We start from the raw sequence: 22393 nt of genomic DNA on the forward strand, positions 1-22393 counted from the left end.
ATCTGGTGAGAACACTGTGACAATAGTGTGTGAATGAAACATTAAGTTGTTCAATTGTACTAATTTAGTGGCCAGTCGGTGTAATTTTGACATGGGTCATCGGAAGAAAAAGCTAGTGTTGTGTGTTGGCAGAGGTAGAGTTGCTCCCGTCATTCTTCCCATTCTTCCCTGCTCATGTATACGTGGAGAACTGGCAGAACCCTGTTATTCACTTAACTGGGGTAAGACCATACCCCGGTTACTGCTGTAATTCAGTAATTGAGTAATTCAGCCATCCTCACTCACCACCCTGCAACTCTTAATGACCCTTAATGAGATTGCATAACTCTTGTGGCTGACTGAATATAATCAACATTGATCAAAAAAGGAACTAAGGAGGACAAAAAAGCCTTTGTCACTTTTTAACACCTCTACCTAATCCCTCATCTCTGAAATTCACCTGGATTACTTTAAGCCACACAGTACATCGAGACACACAGAGGCCAGTAGAAGGAGGTGATCATTGGGGACAAGGTAATCTTATATGAATATATGAATATCTCCTTATGGCTGCAGCCTGACAGCAATTAGAGCCATAGCTCGCTCTCCCCACTGGGAGCGGATCAGCCCAGCCGTGTGCTGTTTGATTGGGAGGCTTTGATGAACCAAATCCACTGCACACGACACATGCCCCCTGCCAATGCCCCATCATTGAGGTAGGGGCTCTTTCTTCCTCCACTGCCTGCAGGGTTTTATGATGGCAAGGTGTTTGGTGTGGCGATCAAAACCCCTTTTTCCTGCAGACTCGCACTCCAACATGTTCACTTGTGGCTGGAGTTTTGATATTATAATATCCTGACGCTTTCCTAAGGCGGGGGGGGGTTCTTGCTTTTCCGTTGCCGGAGGGAGGAGTAAAGCACTGATTGATTTTCAGACGGAGCTGACACAGTGCATCACGTGGAGCAGTGGAGGAAAGCCCGTGGTAACCTAATAACGTGCTCCCCACAGTAAACGGTGATAACTGCGTTATGTAACGGCGGTGGCGGACTGTTTTATGAGAGTCAGCAGGGTACTGAATCTGCTAGTTAAGGGACTGAGTGTGTTGAAAACCTCATTCCCTCAGTTTGTCCCCCTATTGTTTGCTAACATAAAAGGTTTTTCCTCCCTTTCCCTTTTCTTTGGCACTGGGAAAATCCAGACCTTTGTACTTTATCAGAGCACTCTCCTCAGCTCCACGGACGTGTGTATTAAAACCTTATCAGCAGAGAACTTCCAATCCCTGTTCAATGAAAGTATTTAGAGACTTGCCTCTTGATTATTTCATCACTTTTAGAAAAGGGTCTCAGGCTTTTTTTTTTCTTTACTGGCTTAGTGGTTGTTACTTGTGATCTTTATTTCATAATTTGCACCATCAATGAGGAATGCTCTGTTGGTTAGAACATGCTTTTAAATGCAAATGCAGAACATTAAAGGTGCTCTAAGCGATGTTGGGTGACGTTACGTCTTGTTGACCTTCGAAGTATTGTCAAACAAGGCTAGCTCGCCCCTCCCTCCTCCTCATCCCGTCCCCTCCCTTCCGCGCGCTAACCCCCCAACCCCAAATCCTTCTTGTCGGTTATTGGCTGGAAGACTGTTTATGTTTGGTGGTGCAGGTTGGCGCAGTTTGTTTTTGTTGGCGTTTGTGGAGCCTGGGCTGTCTACAGAGACCACTTTTTTTTTTTACAGTGGGGGACAGGCAGGCAGCTAGCGGATAGTGAGGAGATGTTTGCTGTATGTGACAAAAAAAATTGTAGCCTAAAAAACGCATGACATCGCTTAGAGCACCTTTAACAAACGTTAAGCATTTTAACTTAATTCGGAAACAAACGCTGCTATATTGTTTAAAAGCTGGTCATTGGGTGCGCTTTCAAGTCATTCCTCATCTCTCTCTCTCTCTCTCTCTCTGTCTCTCTCCTTTCATTTCCTGTCATCTCTGTACCATGGACTTTGTAGAGGTGTTGTCATTTTATTATAAATGTTTGATAAAAAAGTTTATGTACAGGGCAGCACAGTCATTTTTAGAAATGGTTACATGGCTGGCACCAGGGTTGTAATGCGACGTAAAGTACAAATTTTTTGTTACTGTACTTAAGTAGACTTTTTACGTATCTGTACTTTACTTAATTATTTATATTTATAGAGACTACTTTAAGACTTTTACTCAAGTAATATTCTAAAAGGTGACTTTAACTTCGACCAAAGTCATTTTCTGCTTGTACTTTTACTCAAGTATTGCTTTCAAGTACTTTATACAAGACTGGCTGGCACCCAGGTATTAAAATGGAGAGGCAGAAAATTAGGTGTGGCTGAACAGGTAGCTGAGATTATTTGTGAAAATGTAACTCTTTGGGTTCAGTGTGCTTGAAACGTACACTAGTAGGTCATACAGGTGCTGGTCATATAATTAGAATATCATGAAAAAGTTGATTTATTTCAGTAATTCCATTCAAAAAGTGAAACTTGTATAATGTATACATTCATTCCACACAGACTGATATATTTCAAGTGTTTATTTCTTTTAGTTTTGATGATTAGAACGGACAACTAATGAAAACCCCAAATTCAGTATCTCAGAAAATTAGAATATTGTGACAAGGTTCAATATTGAAGACACCTGGTGCCACACTCTAATCAGATAATTAACTCAAAACACCTGCAAAGGCCTGTAAATGGTCTCTCAGTCTAGTTCTGTAGGCTACACAATCATGGGGAAGACTGCTGACTGGACAGCTGTCCAAAAGATGACCATTGACACCTTGGACAAGGAGGGCAAGACACAAAAGGCCATTGCTAAAGAGGCTGGCTGTTCACAGAGCTCTGTGTCCAAGCACATTAATAGAGAGGCATGATGTGGTAGAAAAAAGTGTACAAGCAATAGGGATAACCGCAACCTGGAGAGGATTGTGAAACAAAACCCATTCAAAATGTGGGGGAGATTCACAAAGAGTGGACTGCAGCTGGAGTCAGTGCTTCAAGAACCACCACGCACAGACGTATGCAAGACATGGGTTTCAGCTGTCGCATTCCTTGTGTCAAGCCACTCCTGAACAAGACACAGCGTCAGAAGCGTCTCGCCTGGGCTAAAGACAAAAAGGACTGGACTGCTGCTGAGTGGTCCAAAGTTATGTTTTCTGATGAAAGTAAATTTAGCATTTCCTTTGGAAATCAAGGTCCCAGAGTCTGGAGGAAGAGAGAAGAGGCACAGAATCCACGTTGCTTGAAGTCCAGTGTAAAGTTTCCACAGTCAGTGATGGTTTGGGGTGCCATGTCATCTGCTGGTGTTGGTCCACTGAGGTCCAGGGTCAACGCAGCCGTCCACCAGGAAGTTTTAGAGCACTTCATGCTTCCTGCTGCTGACCAACTTCATGGAGATGCAGATTTCATTTTCCAATAGGACTTGGCACTTGCACATAGTGCCAAAGCTACCAGTACCTGATTTAAGGACCATGGTATCCCTGTTCTTAATTGGCCAGCAAACTCGCCTGACCTTAACCCTATAGAAAATCTATGGGGTATTGTGAAGAGGAAGATGCGATGCTCCAGACCCAACATGCAGAAGAGCTGAAGGCCACTATCGGAGCAACCTGGGCTCTCATAACACCTGAGCAGTGCCACAGACTGATCGACTCCATGCCACGCCACATTGCTGCAGTAATTCAGGCAAAAGGAGCCCCAACTAAGTATTGAGTGCTGTACATGCTCATACTTTTCATGTTCATACTTTTCAGTTGGCCAACATTTCTAAAAATCCTTTTTTGTATTGGTCTTAAGTAATATTCTAATTTTCTGAGATACTGAATTTGTGTTTTTAATTAGTTGTCAGTTATAATCATCACAATTAAAAGAAATAAACACTTGAAATATATCAGTCTGTGTGGAATGAATGTATACATTATACAAGTTTCACTTTTTGAATGGAATTACTGAAATAAATCAACTTTTTCATGATATTCTAATTATATGACCAGCACCTGTACAATGTGTTACCCTTTAAACAACTGTCACCTGTTGCTCCAATGTTGTAATTTTGCTGAAAGCACATATTAGAGATATAACATTATAACAGATATAGGTGTGAAATCGTTGTACACTAGAATATATTAATTGCATACATACAGTATATGATGATGTGTTACTGTGGCATTATAATTGTGTGGTAATTGTACCCCTTGTTTTGTTTCTCCTTAGATGCTGATGATTCCGGTTGTGTGTTACTGAACACATCAAGAAAGGTAAGCATGAATATTGATTCAATTACATTTTTAGGCAATAGCTCACGACCAGCCTGCTCTCACAGAATTCCGTGAAATGATCACAAACTGTTAACACCGTAGTACGTGGTGGTGGCACGGAATGTGTGAAAATTCTGTGTGGCCACCACGGAAAACAATGCCAATGTAAAGTCAGTGAGAAGATGACGTAGCATTAGGAACAACGACGGTAGCGAGTAGTATGAAAGCCCGAAAATCCGCGTAGGGAGGTTGGTTGGAGGGGTGGATGGGTCAAACAACACAGGACTTTCACCCAGGAGACCGGGGATCGTGTCCCGCGTGTCACGTTTCCTAAACCCAACCGTAACCGTCCCGTTCTTCTTTTCCTAAACCCAACCATCCCGTTGTTATCCCTGCGTGTCATGGAAATGTAAGCCCACCCACAACATTTTCCTTAACTTCAGGGGCCGTGTTCATTTCACAAAGATTATTTTTTCGGCATTTTAGGCCTTTATTTGGATAGGACAGCTTAGACTTGAAAAGGGAGATATAGGGGGAATAACAGGTCGGAGGCGAACCCGCGGCCACTGCATCAAGGAGTAAACCTCTATATAAGGATGCCCGCTCTACCAGATGAGCTACCCAGGCGCCCCATCACGGAAGTTTTTGCGATTCCGTGAAACTGCCACCGATTTTGAGTTAAGGGGCCGTGTTCATTATTCTGTGAGATCAGGTTGCTCACGACAGTCTTTGGTATGTTGTGATTATATCACAGCTAAGCTAAGCTCACGATGCAAAGCGGAAGGACGACTAAAGTGAGCTATTGCTTTTATAAAACATTATACATCATGTATGGCAATGTAAAAGTTATAGTAAAATTCCAATTCCAATACATTTTGTATTAATAATTAAATAGATGCAATAAAAAAGGCCCTCCTGGGCTGGCTGCCTGCACAAACCGAGGCGGTTGCTATGGAACGTTAGACCAGCAACTCCCGTGTTCTGCGAGGTAAAATTACTGTTCTTTTCAATGGAGTCTAGTGTCTTTGAAGAAAACCTAGATAACAGCCTCATTTCGCCATCGGAAAGTGCTATCTGACAGCAAGGTAAAGCGATGAAAATATTCTAAATATAGCGTACATTTAAAGAGATACTGTGCCGAAAACCAGCTACCGGCTTCCCTCTGTGGCACCAGCTTTCAGGTTGTTTGTAACGTTTTTTTTTCTTCTCAGACACAGAGTAACACTTATTGTGCAACGGAAATAGACGTCATAGCCGTGGTATTTGGTTATTACATAACAGCTATAAACCCATTAGATTACTTGATTGGAGCTACCCGTTTAAAAAAAATGCAATGTTACTTAAAAGTGATTTTTGGCTGTCATGCTGATACTTAAGTGCAGCCATCTGTCAATACAGTTCAGAAACTGGATTCAGAAATTTTGCATCCAAGATTTAAATGGATAATAGAAAAGCACACATTATCTAATATTTTAATTACAAGAGCAAAACAAACATTCGCTCTAACATTGGCATTTACGCCATTTTAACCCCTAATGCACATTTATTAGTGGAAGAACCCCATAGAGCAGTAATCACTCCATTTGGTGTCCTGATAGATCCCTGATACTGATCAGAATCAGTCCCATGTTCAGGTGTTTGAGGCAAAGTAGATCAGAGAAGAAATGTAACCCCTGCACACCAAATGGGTGCTGCCTTCCTAATATGTTTGTTGTATTATCTCTGATGGAAGTACAATTGATGAAGTGGTAGCAGTGAATGAAAGAGGAGAAACGATATTTTTGTAAATGACGTAGTCCTCCTTCGTAGTCAGTAACTAGCTAGGCTTAATTACATCTAGAGATGTTCTAATCAAGATTTATTAAGAGTCATGAGTATCGTCTGATACCGAGTCCCAGTCTACTACATGTTTTCCTACAGCACATACTGTAATAGCCCACAGCTCCATAATGCACAATAGAAGCACGCTAGAGTGCAGATCAGGCCGCATTTTTCTGTCCGAGCCCGGCCCGCGTCCGACAGAGCAGTAACCAAACCCGGCCCGAGCCCGACACAGTTAAAATCAAAAAGTTTTTCTCATACTAATGACATACGTGTGTTTGTGTGGAAAGCCCGCTTTTATTAAACTGTAGGAAGGCATTCAGAAATGTCAACAGATGAGCGCATCAGCGCACACGGGACAACAAGCGCACGTTAACACAGGCGAACACCTACATAATAAGCTTTTTTAAATTTAAAATGTTCAATGCCTTTTCGCACTGATGTGACCGAGCCCGTCCCAAACCCGAACATTATTTCTAAATATCTGTCCGAACCCGGTATCCATCCTCTAAAGCACGCTGAGGTTTGTAAAACCAATCCAATTTATGTAAGATATGCTTGACAACTGAGTAGCTCTGCTGTCATTATGAATATCTTGTGTGAAACTGCTGTCTGCTGATGTTTTTCTTTTCATGCATCTGTTTGCTCCCTTATATGGTTCTAGGAGTTGATTCTTGTTTTAGCACAGGCAGTGTCACAGTGATGATATCTTTACAACTACTGCTGTATCCAGACTGCTGTAAAGCAGAGGACCAGTCTTAACAAATGTGGTCAATTAAAATATACCTAAATCATGCTGAAATTAGGGATGTACAGACCTGATATCTGATACCGGGCCGATACTGAACCAAACAGCTCGATTAAGTATCGGTAACAATGGGGCAGATCTATTCAATTCTATTCTGTTTATATTGTGTATTTTATCGCACTCCAACCAAGCTTCCTATTGCACGTCTGAAGAAAAAAAACACACACAGATGACACAGCGTAGCAGGTAGCATGTAGCTAAAGACACAGGGTAACGTTAGCTTCGCGGTATCCTGCAGCGGCACTTTTTCAGACACCATGACACTGTCCGAGACGGACATGACCGAGAAACAACACAACTGTTAAAACCTCCTGCTTCCCTGAAGTCACCGGTGCGGAAACAATTTACCTTCCCCCGTGAGTTATGCACCTTCCTGGTGCATACAGGGCCCCTTAACAAGTTATGGTGCGTTCAGGTGCCCCTCATAAACTCATGGTGTATTTAGGTGCACCTTGTAATGACGTTTAGCTTATTAATTAAAGACAGGTATCCTGATAGGTGTCAGAATTGTTTGCTGATACCGGACATTACAAGTCCATATTGGGTCTCAACAAACCATCTGTGATGGAATTGCCTGTTTGATCCTGTCGAGTTGATGGCCGGCCTGAGGTATGTGATTACCATTTGTTACCTTAATTGGCTTTCCGTGTGAACCCTTTTTTTTTTTTTTTGCAGCCCCTTTTGTTAAATAATTACATAACGTATTTCAAACAATGAATGGCAGACATACAGCATTATTAATAATAATAATAATAATGAATTTATATCACGCCTTTCAAGGTACCCAAGGTCACTTAACAAATAGGGGGGGAGGGGTCAAAGGACTTAGTGAAAAGAAATGTTTTGAGGTGCTTTTTGAACATGGGCAGGGATGGGGCAGAGCGGGCGTGAAGTGGTAGACTTTTCTAGAGTGTGGGAGCATTGGCAGAGAAAGCCCTGTCCCCAAAAGTGATAAAACAATAACGTGAAATAAAATAAACGTCAAATTAATCCCAAAAACAATAAAAAAAACTAAACTGCAGTAAGTATAATTATCACTTAAGTCAATGTGAATTTTTAGCTATGAAGGCATTACTTAATTTCTCACTCAGTTCTTCTTGCTGGCTGCCCCAGGAGGAGACTAAGACCTGGCATAGAGACCAAATAGTGTCAGAGGAATGAAGAAGAGTACCATATTAACATATCAGACACTCAAGCCCTACTTTTAAATCAGTAAGTTGAGTGATTGAAAAACCAGTAGCAGTATTTTAAAGTTTGCTCTCAGTAACAGGACTTTAGTGTAATGTCTGAATTTCAGAACTATTCAGGGTCCACCAGACAAGAGCACATTACAGTAATCAAGCCTGCTGGTGATGAAGGCATGCAGACGTCTTTTCAGAGGCTGCCCCCGTACTGTGGGAATATTCCTAAAATGATTTTAGTGGAAGGTCTAATGTGTGGATCGAAATTGAAATTGGACTCAAAAACTTCAAACTCACGACTAAGATGATGCTTCTCGCTGTCTGAGCCTTTGCAGAAATGTCTTATACATCCATTCAAAAGCATTCTGTGAAATTTGTGATTTGAACTAGTTAACAATAGAACTAATACTCAGGGGTCATATATATATACAGCTCAAGCTAAAAGAAATATATATATATAAGTTTTGGACTGTTGGTCGGACAAATCAAGACATTTGAAGATGCCACCTTGGACTCTGTTTTTTTCTGACACAATAAATAATCAATGAATTGAGACAATAAGTGGCAGATGAATTGATAATGAAAATAGACGTTAGTTTGCAGCCCTAACCGAGTAGGTTTTCCAGTAAAACATGTAAAGGCTGAACAATGCAAGTGAGCATGAAAGCCTGACTGAAATTTGTAGATGGTGTGTAGTGTTCAGTGATACTATATAGCTGCTCTAATATATTAATATTGTCTAAGTAGATCACATTCAGAAACATCATACAAATCATTTAGTTTAATTCCAGCAACCATGCAGAGTCATTTCCTTTAAAACTAGGAGCAATATTAATAGTTTTCTGTCTCCTGCACTGGAGCTAGATCCTCAACTCCACAGTTCGAGGGGTTTAAAGCAGCACCCAGCGGGCATTAGTTTAAACTGATGACCAGGGCTGTCAAGAGTTAGACGTCATCAGTACAAGCCTGTCAGAGATTTCAGTTTGCTGCGCCTTGTTCCTGCAAACAGCTTGCCTGCTTCGTTTTAACTTATTACACTTTTTCTTTGTTTGCTTCGATCCTTCTGTTTATCTCTAAATCAGTTTCACATGGTCACAGCCTCACTTCCCCGCCAAGAATTATGTTGTGGATCTATTTATTTGCAGTGGTCTATATTTAGAAGTAATTTTGATATGGTCATGTTTCTGCTTCAGCTGTGTGCTATTCACTTTCTATATCAGACATATGATTATCCCAATGCTCTACCCAGCATACAGTATGGATGAACCGCAACACCACCATTTTGCAAGGTGCCTATGACTAGAAATAAATCTTAAAAAAGAATGTCAAATTATTTTGTAATTTACACCTTTTGAATCACTTGACCCGAAGCAAAACAGAACCCAAAACCTGACAGATGTACCGTACAAACAAATCAAATGTATTTATAGAGCTCTATACACAAATAGCTCCAAGGGCTCTAGACATGGACTCTGCTCAGTGCTTGTTTCATTTTAAAAAGAACAGCAGGGAATCCGCTCATCTTCAGAATTTCTGTCAATCACACGATCAATGAAATCAAAGACTGGTGGGTGTCTGGGCTCTAAATTGAGCCGTGGTCTTCTCTCTGTCCATCCGTCTGTCTCTTAGGTGATTTTCAGACACCGCTGGTCCAGTTTTGATAAGCTTACGTGGGGTGAAGCATTAAAAAAAAAAGACACTGGCTCAGAGGGGTGTTGTGGGTGGATACTTAAAGATCGAAACTTGAGGGCAATTTCACACTTGTGGCGTAGGCTTAATCTTTGAGTTGTTTAATTAAAGGTTTGGTGATATAAATGTATTTTTCTGTACCCATGTGGTACCCGTGGATCTTAGGAATCAGTTCCACTCAACCTTCTGTACCACATGAAATGGGCTAAAATCTTGGACTTGCATCAGTGATTCTGGTAGCCTTGTTCCAGACATCTGATTTTGCGCCCACTTCTCTGATTTGTTCAACGATTTAGGCCTGATTTAACCTGCTAGAAATCTTCCAGTGGTCTGACAGCCAGATCTTTGATTAAATGAATCGGGTGTCGTCAAACGACTAGCGACAAAATCAATCGACAAACGATCTTGCAAAATATGAATCCTGATTCTAAAAGTAGTTGGGGTCAACCAATTCAGGGTTAAAAGATTAATTGGATTCAATCGGTTCAGTGTCTGCCCCGCTTTATAGAAATTAAACTTATTTGATTGTCCCGTACAATGTTAAGTTAACGACTCCTAAAATTGACATTGGCTAATACTGACCAGCAGGCAAATTGTTGTAGTCCTAATTTCCCAAATGCAGGATCAGAGACATCACTGCCATATAAAAACCTCAGCATGTTGGGGATAGTAGAATAGTCCAGCTTAGAAATACATATGAGACTTAATAGAGCAAACCAAAGATATTATGTCTTTGGTCCAATTCTGCAGAAACTAAGGTAGATTCATTTTGACAATGCGCAATGCAATTCTTTTGAAATTACACTGATTGGCATAATCAGCACAGGAATCTCAAATAAACCTATTTCAGACTTTGAAAGGATTCCGTCTTTTCCACAGTATGTCAAGCTGATGAACTTTGAGGAGGAGATCCGGGCCCACCGGGACCTGGATGGCTTCCTGGCGCGGGCCACTATCCTGCTGGATGAGACCGCTGCCTCCCTGGATGACGTCCTGAAGAGAATGCTGCACCACGTGGGCCAGGACAGCAATGCATCTGAGCCCAGCTGCAACTTCGAGGAGGTGATGAGCATGCTTTTCACAGATGCGGGAGCGCAGGAGGTCAACGGTAAGCAATGGAAGCGTTCGACGTGCATGTTTAAACCAGCAAGTGTGTGGAAATGCAATCACAGACAAACAAAACACAATACGACAGAGATCTCGTACCACAATCACACCAAGACCCCATTACAGCTGACAGCTGACCTAAAAAACCTCTGACGTCTGCACAGGTCAACACCTAGCTGAAGAATAGCTTCACCTCAGGCTCAGGAGCATTGTCACATAGACTTGAGAATGGTTCAAGAAGCTTTTAAGACCCAAAGGAGAGTTTGGGATGTTTGAATTCGAGGCTGTCCATTTGCGTTGTGACTTTTTCAAGCGGACACAAAGCTCCACGTGCGGAATCTTGTTGGCAACCATTTACATGTGCAGACCTCAAACGTTTCCCAGGAAAACTGTCAAGCTGTTATCCTACTAATAATTTATTTTTAATTGACCAGGGCCACGGAGAACAACACAACTGATAATCAAAATTAACACAATCATGTGTCCCTTCCACTAATGTTACTGTAGTTTAATATTTTTCAGATAGTTGAAAAAGGTTTTTGAGATGTTTTGGTTTATTCTTTTCACCATAGCAGCATGGTGCCACTTTTCTTGTTTACAAATGGTTAAGTCAGTTAAAAATTTCAGGGAAAGAAAAGGATTTTCAGAATGCAAAGGCTAACATGATATTCATTTTAACTGAAATAGTTTTGTTTGCACATTTATGCATATATATTTATGCTTTCTATTTGGACTTTAAAAGCTGAGGTTTATTATATCTAAAAGTGTGTAAGATATGCTTAAAGTTTTATGCACACCTTACTCCCTTCTAATGCATAAATTCATTTCCAGGTTTGGTGCCTTTTTGTCGGCCCATAGGTCCCTGTCACATTTAGCCCAGTCCCTTCAGAACAGGTCCTTTAGGCTGAGTAGCAAAGCCTCTTGGTTAAGGTGAATTTCCTCAGCCCATTAGAGCAGGAGAAATGCGCCCTCTTACATAACAGTATAAAGCCATTGTTGAAGCCTCGCTCTCTGCTACAAGCTGTACTGAACACGGCATCACAAAGGCAATTATTTGTCAAATCAGACTTTGTATTCTTTTAGGTTAATGTCACAAAGAATTAAAGAAATATAATAAAAAATAATAATAATCAGCCCATCAATTTTGCCTGGCTGTTCAATTTTGTAGAAAAAAAAGCATGGTAGGGGTTTTCTTCCCACTATAAGAGCATGTGGAGGTAATGGTAGTGTAAGGGCTGCCTGTCATATACTCTGTCTGCAGTGTTTTCTTGTCTGGCTGGGCTGCTGTCCGCAGTTGTTGATTGTTAGTCAGAGGTAGGTGGTGTGTGACGCTCACCCTGCACCGCCGCCTCTGACAAGATCCGCGAGGTGATAATTGACTTCTGTCATCGATCACTCACTTAGCTTTTCAAATGGCTCTCTGAGACTCTCAAGCTGTGGTGGCTGTGGCTACTTGACCGTTTCTCACCCAGAATACCCCACTCAGACGCAAAAGAAGATACTTTTTTCTTTTTTCTCTCCCTGTGGCTGCCATCTTAACAAGAAAAGGCTTCAAGCGCATGTTTGGGCTGTCTGGAAATGTTCTGAAAATCAATTTGATCATTCAGGGGTTTCACTGAATTTTGAAGTTTGATAAAGCAACATAGAAAAATAAAGGAAAAACATGTAGATCAGTGATACTTTTATTATAAAGATCTACAGCCATAGAGTTATAGTTGGTTGACAAAACCAATATCTGCACATACTGTATCAAAATATAGCACTAAAGATTCTCCCATACAATATATAGTCTTGATTTTCTTTTGTTATGTGCAGCAAAAAGTGCTGTTTTTAACCAGTTGAAACTTGAGTCATCACTCTGGGGAAATGCGTTAGCTGCAGCAGAAGGTTCGGGAGAAAAGTAGATGAGAATAAGTTGATAATTAGTTGCACACAGAGGATGATGTAACAATTCCACAAATAAGGACGACAATTTGAAACATGCAAATGAGCATCACTACTGGCTGTAGCTATTAAATAATATCTACACTCGGTTATGTAACCTACATACATATTTACAGAATGAGCAGAAAATATACTAGTGGATACGAGGAAGTTCGATTAGACATTTAAATATGTATTCACATCACAAAAGAGGTCTGTTTGTCAGTCAGCCTGTGGATTTCGGTTACCTGTGAGCCCTTACATTTTAATTTGGTATTGTTAATTATTTAATAAGGATTTATGCACCACTCCTTGTTTTGAAATCCTTCTCTTCAGTATCTTGTTTAGCAATGAATTTGCTTCGCTTCAGAGTAACATGTCGGATCCCTGAATTCAAATCATGAACATTCACACGTGAAACACTCATGTCAGTGCTCGGGGTGGGGGGGGGGAGAAAATTATCTCCGGGGGAGGAACAAAAGCTCTTCCCGGGGGAATACATTCATATTGCACGTAAGTATGTTATCAACGTGACATATCTCTTCAGGTATTAATTTCTGCCATATCTACGTTCACTCTGCCACAACTGGGTGATACGGCTGGCAAGTGGACCAGCTCATTTGGAGTGTAATACTGTACAGCTGTGAGATAAAGAGAACGGGGCGAGATTATAACCGGCACAGAAAGAACAGAGAATTACAAAAATGAAAAAGATGAAAAGCCCACAGAGATAATTAGTCCTGCTATAACTTGTACAGAGAAGCCAACTTGTGCTGGTTTTTTGGTTCACTTTTGTCTTGGGATTCGGCAATGGAGCACAGTACACTCATTGTGCAGAGGGATAACGAAACGGCATTGCTGAATATGCAATGCATAGATAATATGTCTTAAGCCACGTCTACAAACCTGCCTCTATCAATTAAAAATATGACTTTATCCTTTAAGATACTCCACGCATTTAAACCAATAAATGATCATAGGATGCTGAAGATGATGACGGTGCTTACAACAGTGATGAGCGGCTGCCACAGAATGACTAATTGTCAATATTTTGAGTAATGATGTATTTTATAATTGCATTTTCCTCTCTTCCTCTGTGATCCTGTTAGCAGCTACCGTGCTTGGCGCTATATGTGCTGCTGATTGTGTGCCCTATTTGTGAGGACTGTACCATCATTTCTCCCTAAATAGCTGTCACCTTTGATCGATCCTGCCCACTCTCCACTTTGTCTCGATTTGCATAATCCTCCTGTGTTATATATACTTTTTGCCAGCTCAAATCAAACTGAAAAAAAGTGATTATTCTTTTATTTATTTTTTTATTTTTTAACCGCTGCAAAGGTGAGCATGGGACTTATTTTGTAAGACATGCTCATATATTTTTAAAACCGTCTTAAGAAAACATATAACTGCAATAATTTACACAGACATTTCTAAAGTGTGTGAGTTTCGTGACCCTCAGGGCCAGATTTACGTAGCGTTATCAGCGCCATGGCCAACCCGCAGAAAGCGCTCGCTGTGATACTTCAGCTTATGTCGTATTTACCAAACCTGCAGTTCATCAGGTAATCCGCGTCTTTCTCCGCCCACTATACCGTAAATTACGCTGTAGCAAAGCGTTAAGTACTGGTGCTATGATACGGCTGAGTGCAGACTGCGATATTCCCACTGCTGATGCTATCTATGACCGTTTGAAATTATCCTGATGCCAATATTTGTAATGTAGCGAGGAGTTTTACAACTGCTGGAATGGAATGTGAATGCCGAGTCAGAGATTTGATGTCATCTTTGATTTCTTCCAGTAACTGTAATATTGCATGGCATCTGTAACGCTTAATGATTTTGTGTTCACTCAACTGAAAAAGTGTGATCCTTGTGGCAAAAATCCTTTCAGCTCGTCTCCTTGGCCTATGTCTTCGTCTTGCTCGGATTACTGCTGACATTTCACCAGGAGGCGTATGCGAGGAAACCCGCTTGCGGCTGGTTTACAGCTGCTTTTAAGAGGCGGAGAATTTTCACCGCAAAATAGAGGCGCGCTTTTACGGGCAGTTGTTGTACATACCGCGGAATACACAATTAGGCGCACTTTACGCTTCCCCTCCCATCTCTTTATGGGAAACTTCCACTTTCTCCTTGACCCTCCTGTGAATTCATGACACGGAAAAGCGCAATTTGCCATTTTCTGTTCCCGCGACAGGCAGTCTGCGCTTTTACCTCCCCTGTTTGTACATACCTCACCATGCTTTTACGCGCACTAAACAAAACAAATACGCCTTAAGTGGATGCAAAAGCGTTAGTATATCTGGCCCTCAGGCCCTTGATATCTCATACAACTTGTTTAATGAATCAAAAAATACATGAGCATCTGTTAAAGCAGGAGTGTTATTTGTATTTCTAAACTGCACATACATGTTGATTTTCTGTAAATAGGTGCTGTGTATTTTTGAATCAACCGACTTTGCCATCTGTGTTGTAATATATCTTTTCCAGACCGGCGGCATGGCTTTTCCCTGTGAAAATCTCTCTGCATGTAACGCTCTGTGCGAGTGATCAGAATACTAAATTGAAACCATTAATTCAAGCTCTTTACCACATGAAAAATGGTGGCCGGACATGTCATTTTTCTCATCTTTGATGTGTTCATTGACGTCGTTGGGTTTCTCAGCACTTGCTGAACACATAACTGCTATCAGTGATAAAATCCAATTTTTGGTAATAGCCTGTAGACGGTAATCAAGATAAGATCTTTCTGCGCCCAACAAAGACGAGACATTGAGGGATTTTCTCTGGAAAATGATATTTAATATGCATGAGGTAAAGGAAGGCCGGAAATGAAGCTTCTGTTCAGCAGAGATATTTATGTACGTGCCTGTTAACCAGAAAGTGTGTGTGTGTGTGTGTGTGTGTGTGTGTGTGTTTGTTGTTTTGTTTGTTTGCAGAGTGTGTATTTGCGTATGTTAGTATAAAATCAAAGATACTGGTCGCCCATTGATCAGAAAAGGTGACTGAACTGACTCTCTGGTTTCTCCTCTTGGTTTTTCTCCCTCCTTCTCCCCATGCAGACAAATCTCAAAGTTTCGTTTTCTTTGATGACGGTAAGCTGTGCTAATTTGATGAAAATGTCAGCCGCCATGAGGCTGCAATCAGTGGTTTGCTTCTGTACCAATCACCATCAGTATGCCGTTTGTGTTCCACTCCACACTCGGGACTGGGTCGATCCATTGAGTCATCAAATGATTACAGAAACCAGCGATCCCTCCCGTGTCACAGATATCGATGCCTCTCCAGCTGCCTCTCAAATCAAGGCCCTCTCCATCCCGCGGACTCATTGTCCGATAACCTTATAAGTTCTTTCTCTAAAGTCCCGTGACTTAGAGTTAGTCCTTTGCATGTTCTGGAGATTTATTATTTGTTTTTTGAACTGGTTATATAATTGGAATCAAGCTGTTCATGTGTGCAGCACTTGACTGTGATATTGTATCCATGTAGGCCGTTGGTTTATTTACCATTAATGTAATTTGCTGTTATGCAAGCGCGTAGTAGATTAGAATTTACAACCTTTCTCGATAACAAGGTTTCACCATTGACCCAGTCCTAGTGGCCCTCTCATCGCTATGTGACCTCATACGTATGTGTGCTGCATGGTGATTGGCTGTGATGGATACCTACAGTAAGTGTTTCATCTGCCACTGCTGTATGGATCCTTCCTGTGTTTTAATCACCTCCTGTGTGCCCTCCACAACCCACGCTTTGAAGGAAACCAATCATTTCCCTTTGTGTGTGTGTGTGTTTGTTGGCAGGTCTACCGATGTTTGAGATCACAGTTAATCTTTAAGGCAGCGTAAGATCAGAAGTCTTTATTGAGGTCACCTCTGAGCATAATGAATGAGCACGTATCTCTGTAGAGTTTCTGTTGCTGATGTTTGACTGGCACGTCAGCCAAAAGCAATATTAACATCAGTGTTTTTTGACTGGTAGCGTATTTATTGATTAGTCTCTCTCTTATTTGTGACAGACTGGATAACAGAAATTGCAATCTGTCCCCCCCCCCCCCCCCAACCCAGTCGTGTGAATAATGCAGTTAAAGAATTCCTCAAGAATCCAGAAAGATCAAAGGGGCCAATCTAGCCATCCAGTCTTGCCGTCCTCATATTTTTTCATCACTTTTCCATTGAAGTTTGTCACATTTTATATGCTGCGTATGTGATATGCTGCATATGAGCATCTGTGATTTTTTTTCTTCCTTTCTGTGTATGGAAACTGTGGTGTTTGCATACTAAAAGCTGACGAAACGGTGCAGAAACCTTTGCATAACTGACAAGCATCAAATGTGCATGTCTTAATTAGTCTCCCACTTGATCACATCAGCAACCCTTTCTCACACACTCTTAACACCCAAGTCAGGTTTGTTCACCTCAGCTGGTGATGTATTCACAATGTCCCACACGTGATCATGGACATGTACAAAGGAGGTTGGGGTGGTGGAGGGAGTTCAATCTGACTAAACTTTGGCATGCAAACTCGTAAGGCTCTGTCCAGCCAGTTTGAGAAAGGAGGTGGGCAACCCATTCTCGCTCCCACCTCGTCAAATAAAGCAACTTGGTCAATGGCCCTGCGTCTCACGTGACACCGCTTCACGTACCCCTCCAGCATTAGTTTTGCATGTGCAGGGCTCCCCTAGTGGCAGTAGTATTTATAACGGGAGTAAAAGAGGTCCACGTAGGGAGAAGGTCGGGGTGGATATACGTGTCAAAGAAACAAAGAGATTGCTGTTCGTGTCCCGTGTGAAACTAAAAGTCAATGTTGAGGTTTTTTTTTATTAAGGCAAAAGGAACTGAACTTACGTCTTGACGTAATGCATTTAACCCACATCACATAGGTAACGTAATTATTTTAACCCAAACCACAATCTTTTCCTATACTAACCAAGTAGTTTTGTTTGAATTCACAACGTTAACCACGTGTTGAAGTCAAACTACCATCTATTAAAAAAGTGATGCCACGGGGTCCTGACCAAGCGTCCGCATGAGGCGAGTTTAGAGTTAGTTAATAGTTAAACTATTGAAATGATTAACATATTCATAGAGTGTGTGTTTTGAGGGAGGAGTGGAAACATAACATGTATGTAGGGGATCTTTTTAATAAATACACACCAAAATAATATAAGCAGCAGAGAAAAGGGGTCACTTCTTGGGTATAGTGAGTGACAGAGATTTATGACAGTATGTACTGTATGTATGTTATGTTTGATTAGAAGCTGTGTTATGTACAGCTTTGTGGACTGCTGCTGTTTGCCCAAAAGCCGTGCTAGCTCATGTAGTTTATGTATGCAACCTCTAGAATGTGTATATAAAAACGAACAACACGTCTCCACTTCCTCCCACTGTACAAAAGTGAAGCTAAAATATCCTGGATACGTGTGCTGCCATCTTGCAATTTTGGAGCAAGAGTCTGTGCAGTATTGATTGGGCGGTGGAGCCACGACAGTCATGACGTTTCACCCCGTTTTTATGACATCAAATAACCGATAAAAAAGCAAACTTATCAGAGAAATGAACACTTGAACAAACATCTGTGAGATCAGAACTACCTAAAATGACAGAAACCATCTTTGGGGAAAACAAATGATTTGACGTGTACTTGGCAGGGTTTTGTGACCTATACTGCGACAAGCCACCAGGGGACTATCCAGATGTTTTGGCTCCACTTACAGTATAAGTGAAGCCAAAACATCTGGATCGCCTGTGTAAGTCTGTAATCTGACCCCTTCTTTACAGTGAGAAGTGTCAGGCTGGACGTTAGTCAGCTGGTAGCCAAACTGACACCATTTAGCTAATGCAAGGGCAACTTTAGTCCTCTTGCTCTGCCTCGACTAAAGCAGAGCTTCATTATAGCAAATCGATGCAAAACCACGTTCAGTAATCTTGATGTAAATTGTGTATTATAAACTCTTCACACACAAAATGAAATAATCCTTTTTTCTAAGTTTTAATTACAGTTTGCTAGGAATCATTCAATTACAGACTTTAGTAAAATAACAACACGTTGTCATATCATCCTATCTTATGAATCTATTTGAATTTGTTTAATATATGTTTTTAAGAAGTACACAGAGAGCCCCCTATGCATCGAAAGTAAAGGATACATTAGTCACAAAATCAGAAAGTGCTGCTGCCATGTATCACAACTCTAGACCTTTTACAATTCAGTAATCATTCTGTAGAAGCTTCCCATGTTTAGTAATGGCGACATTCGACTCTGAACACTGCTCTGCCCTGGCTGTTGAACTACTCCCAACACTGAATCAATCTCTCTCACGTAGAAAAGACATTTTGTCTCTAAAAAAAAAAATGGAAGTGGTTGTAATACGAAAGGCTAGCAGTGAGCCGTCAGCTTCTCTAAGATGGTCGGACATTAGCCATCTCGTCAGTTGGTATGGAAGACCACAGATAGCCCTGAACATCGTCTACCTCCCCCCCCCCTCTTTATCTTTTAATTTTTCTTTTGTTCTGTTTGCATGTCTCTCTATCTCTCCCCTCCTCTCCTCCCTGACGTCAGTGAGCGATTGGATGGTTTGTGATTATTACATGGCTGTCAGGCTTACTGCTATTAATTGAATTGAATCCCAGTCCGTATCCTTTACTTCTCTGTCCCTTCCCTCCCTCTCACTCTTCTTTTCATCTAGACCCACTCTCATTTTCCTTCTTGTTTGTCACTTTTGTTTTTTGTAAAAAATAAAATTCATTCCCTTGGTCCTTATTTGCCCCTGTTTCTGCTTGCATTTTCCCTCTCTCTCTGTTTCCCTTTCTGCATGTCTCCTCCCACTCCCTCTCTTCCTGTCCCTCTCCTTTCTTTTATTTTTCTCTCTCTGTCTCCCCCTGGTTCTTTTTTTCCTCCCGCCTCTCTGAATCTCTCCCACCCCCCATGCCAGCTTTTTTTCCCCTCTTTCTCGACAGGCTTCTTTTCATCCTTTCTTCTGCTCTTCCTCTTTCTACATGCTCTCTCTCTCTCTCTCTCTCTCTCTCTCTCTCTCTCTCTCCCTGGTCTGTTCCCCCCTCTCTCTCTGATTCTCCCATCCTGGCTCTCTCACTCCTTGAGCACTGTGATACTGTTGTCATGGTGATGGCCATCATATTCTGGCATGAATGGAGGATACGTTATTGATGAGACGGCAGCGCGAGAGAGAAAGGGGGAGAGTGATGGAGAGAGAGACAAAAACCGACGGAAAGAAAGAAAGAGGGAGAAACCACTGGCAGAGAAAATCCGAGTGATATGGAAATGATTGTCCCCGCTGCTTACGATACGAAACATTTCCACCCTGTAGTTTGCTCAGTACTGATGAGTGGAAGAGAACATTGCAAGCTGAAGCACGCTGAATCTTGTCCAGGGGTTAGGGGTAGTCGGGGCTGCTGAAGAATATCCCCCCAAAACACTTATTATTCATCACTCTCAGCGTGAGAAGTTGGAAAAGGAGGTTCCTCTTATTAGGAAGCAGCGAGCCGCTTTCAGCGGTGTCCCTAGTTGCCCATGTTTAATGATGTGCACTGTGTAAACATGGCAGCATAATGAAATGTGTTTAGTTTTTTTTAATCTGTGAACATAAGCGTTGATGTTTTCTGGGGTCGGATGGACATCGTCATTAGTTTATCGTGGTGTGGTGTTTGCACACAGACCAGACTGGCGTTCCAGTCTACAGCAGAAGGCGAGCATGTTAGACACTTCTGATGTAGACATCATATTGAGAGGCTTGGCACAGCAGATCAGGCTCTAGACTTCTATTAAACGTTTTAGGCATTTTGGCTGACACCATTAGGCTGGTTAAAGAAATCCGAGCCGGGTTTTAATTTAAACACATGAGTATTTCAGATTGAAACTACACGTAGGGCTGGGCAATAATTCAATATGATGATTTATTGTCTTTCAATGCAATCACATCCTGATTAAATCACATATCGAGATATCGTGATATACAATTACGTTGTCGAAATTGACAATAACAAGCACATACTAACTCAATTTTCTCAGAAAATCAGTTGTGAAACATTTTGAGGGGAATATCATTTGAAGAATTGCAGATTTGTTTTAACGTCACACTATTTTTGTGTATTTATGTAAAAAAACAGTCAGTATATATTTATATTTATTTTTTTTTTTTCTCTATAATTTCACTTGAAACTGTTTACCACATTATTGATGATAAGTTACCTAAAATCTCATTGTAAAAAATATTTTGTGAAAGCATCAATTGTCCACCCTACAATAGCATCGATGGATTATGTCAAGAACATCGTGATATCTGATTTTCTCCTTATCGCCCAGCCCTAACTACACGTTTCAGGATTGTTGCAGTCGGCTGCCATGTGTTGCTGGTGCTAGAAGGAGTTCAACACTGTGGCGGGAAAATGAGAGCATGTGAGGATCAAACTGGATTTGAGGTCGATTTCAGCCAACTTGTGTTTGACCTCTGACCTTTCCCCTGCAGTGCACCTACTGTCAGAGACCATCCAGGGAGTGACAGCCACCGCTACCGGGATCCAGTACCAGCAGTCCTGGCTCTGCATCCTGTAAGCCGTAATGTGTTTGTGCACGCGTGCTGGCGCGGCCAGCCGTTTTGTTAATTGATTGTTTGTGTTCATTTATCAAGCCAAAATACCAAAAAAATACAGCTTCTCAAATGTAAGAATTATCTTCTTTAGTTTACATCAAATTTAATATTTTGGGGTGTGAGACTGTTGCTTGGACAAAACAAGCAATCTGAAGTAGTATGTGTACAGTAGTATGTGAATGTGGTATTTTGGTCATCTTTTTAAAAATGCTATTTTATTTTTTTTGTTTAAAATGCACTTTATCCAAACTGATAGAACTATATGAATTTGTGTGGAAGTGCCTTTGCCATACATTTGTGTATATGCATTTACGTGTGTGTACATGTATTTACGTGTGTGTGTGTGTGTGTGTGTGTGTGTGTGTGTGTGTGTGTGTGGAATACTGTCTACCTGTTGCTGCAGAGAAAGAGGTTAATCTATGAAAATGAAATGCGCTGGCGGTGAGGTGAAGCAGGTTATTAAAACCTCCTCCTTCTCCCTCTCCACTCCAGCTGCAACGTCAAGCATCTCCAGAGGCGTCATGTGTGCATCTCCCGACTGGAGAGGCCACAAAACTGGGGAGAGAACTGCTGCGAGGTCCGCTATGTCATCCTGATCCTGGCTCCGCTCAAAATGGTAACTGCCGCCCCCAGAGGAAGCAAATGTTACGTGGGATTTATCTGACTTTGGTGGATTACTGAGGCATTACTTGTTTTGTTACATTTGTTCATATTTCATTCGTGTATGAATTTGTGCTGTGTTGTTGCTGACTGAAGTTGCGACTACGACTCGTTCATTTCATTTGTTAATGAATTCCTTCAGTTAATCACTGATAATGTGCTGTGAAGAGATTTTTCTTATCATTCCCACTGTCATTCTTTCCTCTCATCTTTGCCTAAAGCTTAAAGTCATGTGAAGTGTGTTAGCTGCAGGGCTAAGGGTATTCGTAAAGTCCATCTCACCATACGATCAATGTAAGCATCCCGCTGCCATAGCACAACTAATTCATCATTTACATACCCTCCTGCT

At 41.4% G+C, this 22393-nt stretch overlaps 1 protein-coding gene across 8 annotated transcripts in view; it reads left to right on the forward strand.

Annotated features, from left to right (window-relative positions):
- The window catches only part of slc4a11 (solute carrier family 4 member 11), a 142665-nt gene that overhangs the window by 79747 nt on the left and 40525 nt on the right, over positions 1–22393 (forward strand). For all 8 annotated transcript variants that reach the window (XR_013503607.1, XR_013503606.1, XM_078276760.1 and 5 more), the window contains exons 4-7: positions 4207–4250; positions 10629–10857; positions 21262–21343; positions 21877–22000. Coding sequence is in view for 6 of the 8 variants with exons in the window: in XM_078276760.1 (XP_078132886.1) it covers positions 4207–4250; positions 10629–10857; positions 21262–21343; positions 21877–22000 (479 nt within the window). In the remaining 2 variants the exon portion in view is untranslated. The remainder of the gene's footprint in view (positions 1–4206; positions 4251–10628; positions 10858–21261; positions 21344–21876; positions 22001–22393) is intronic.

The sequence above is a fragment of the Sander vitreus genome, chromosome 20 (assembly GCF_031162955.1).
Source record: "Sander vitreus isolate 19-12246 chromosome 20, sanVit1, whole genome shotgun sequence".
NCBI lineage: Eukaryota > Metazoa > Chordata > Actinopteri > Perciformes > Percidae > Sander > Sander vitreus.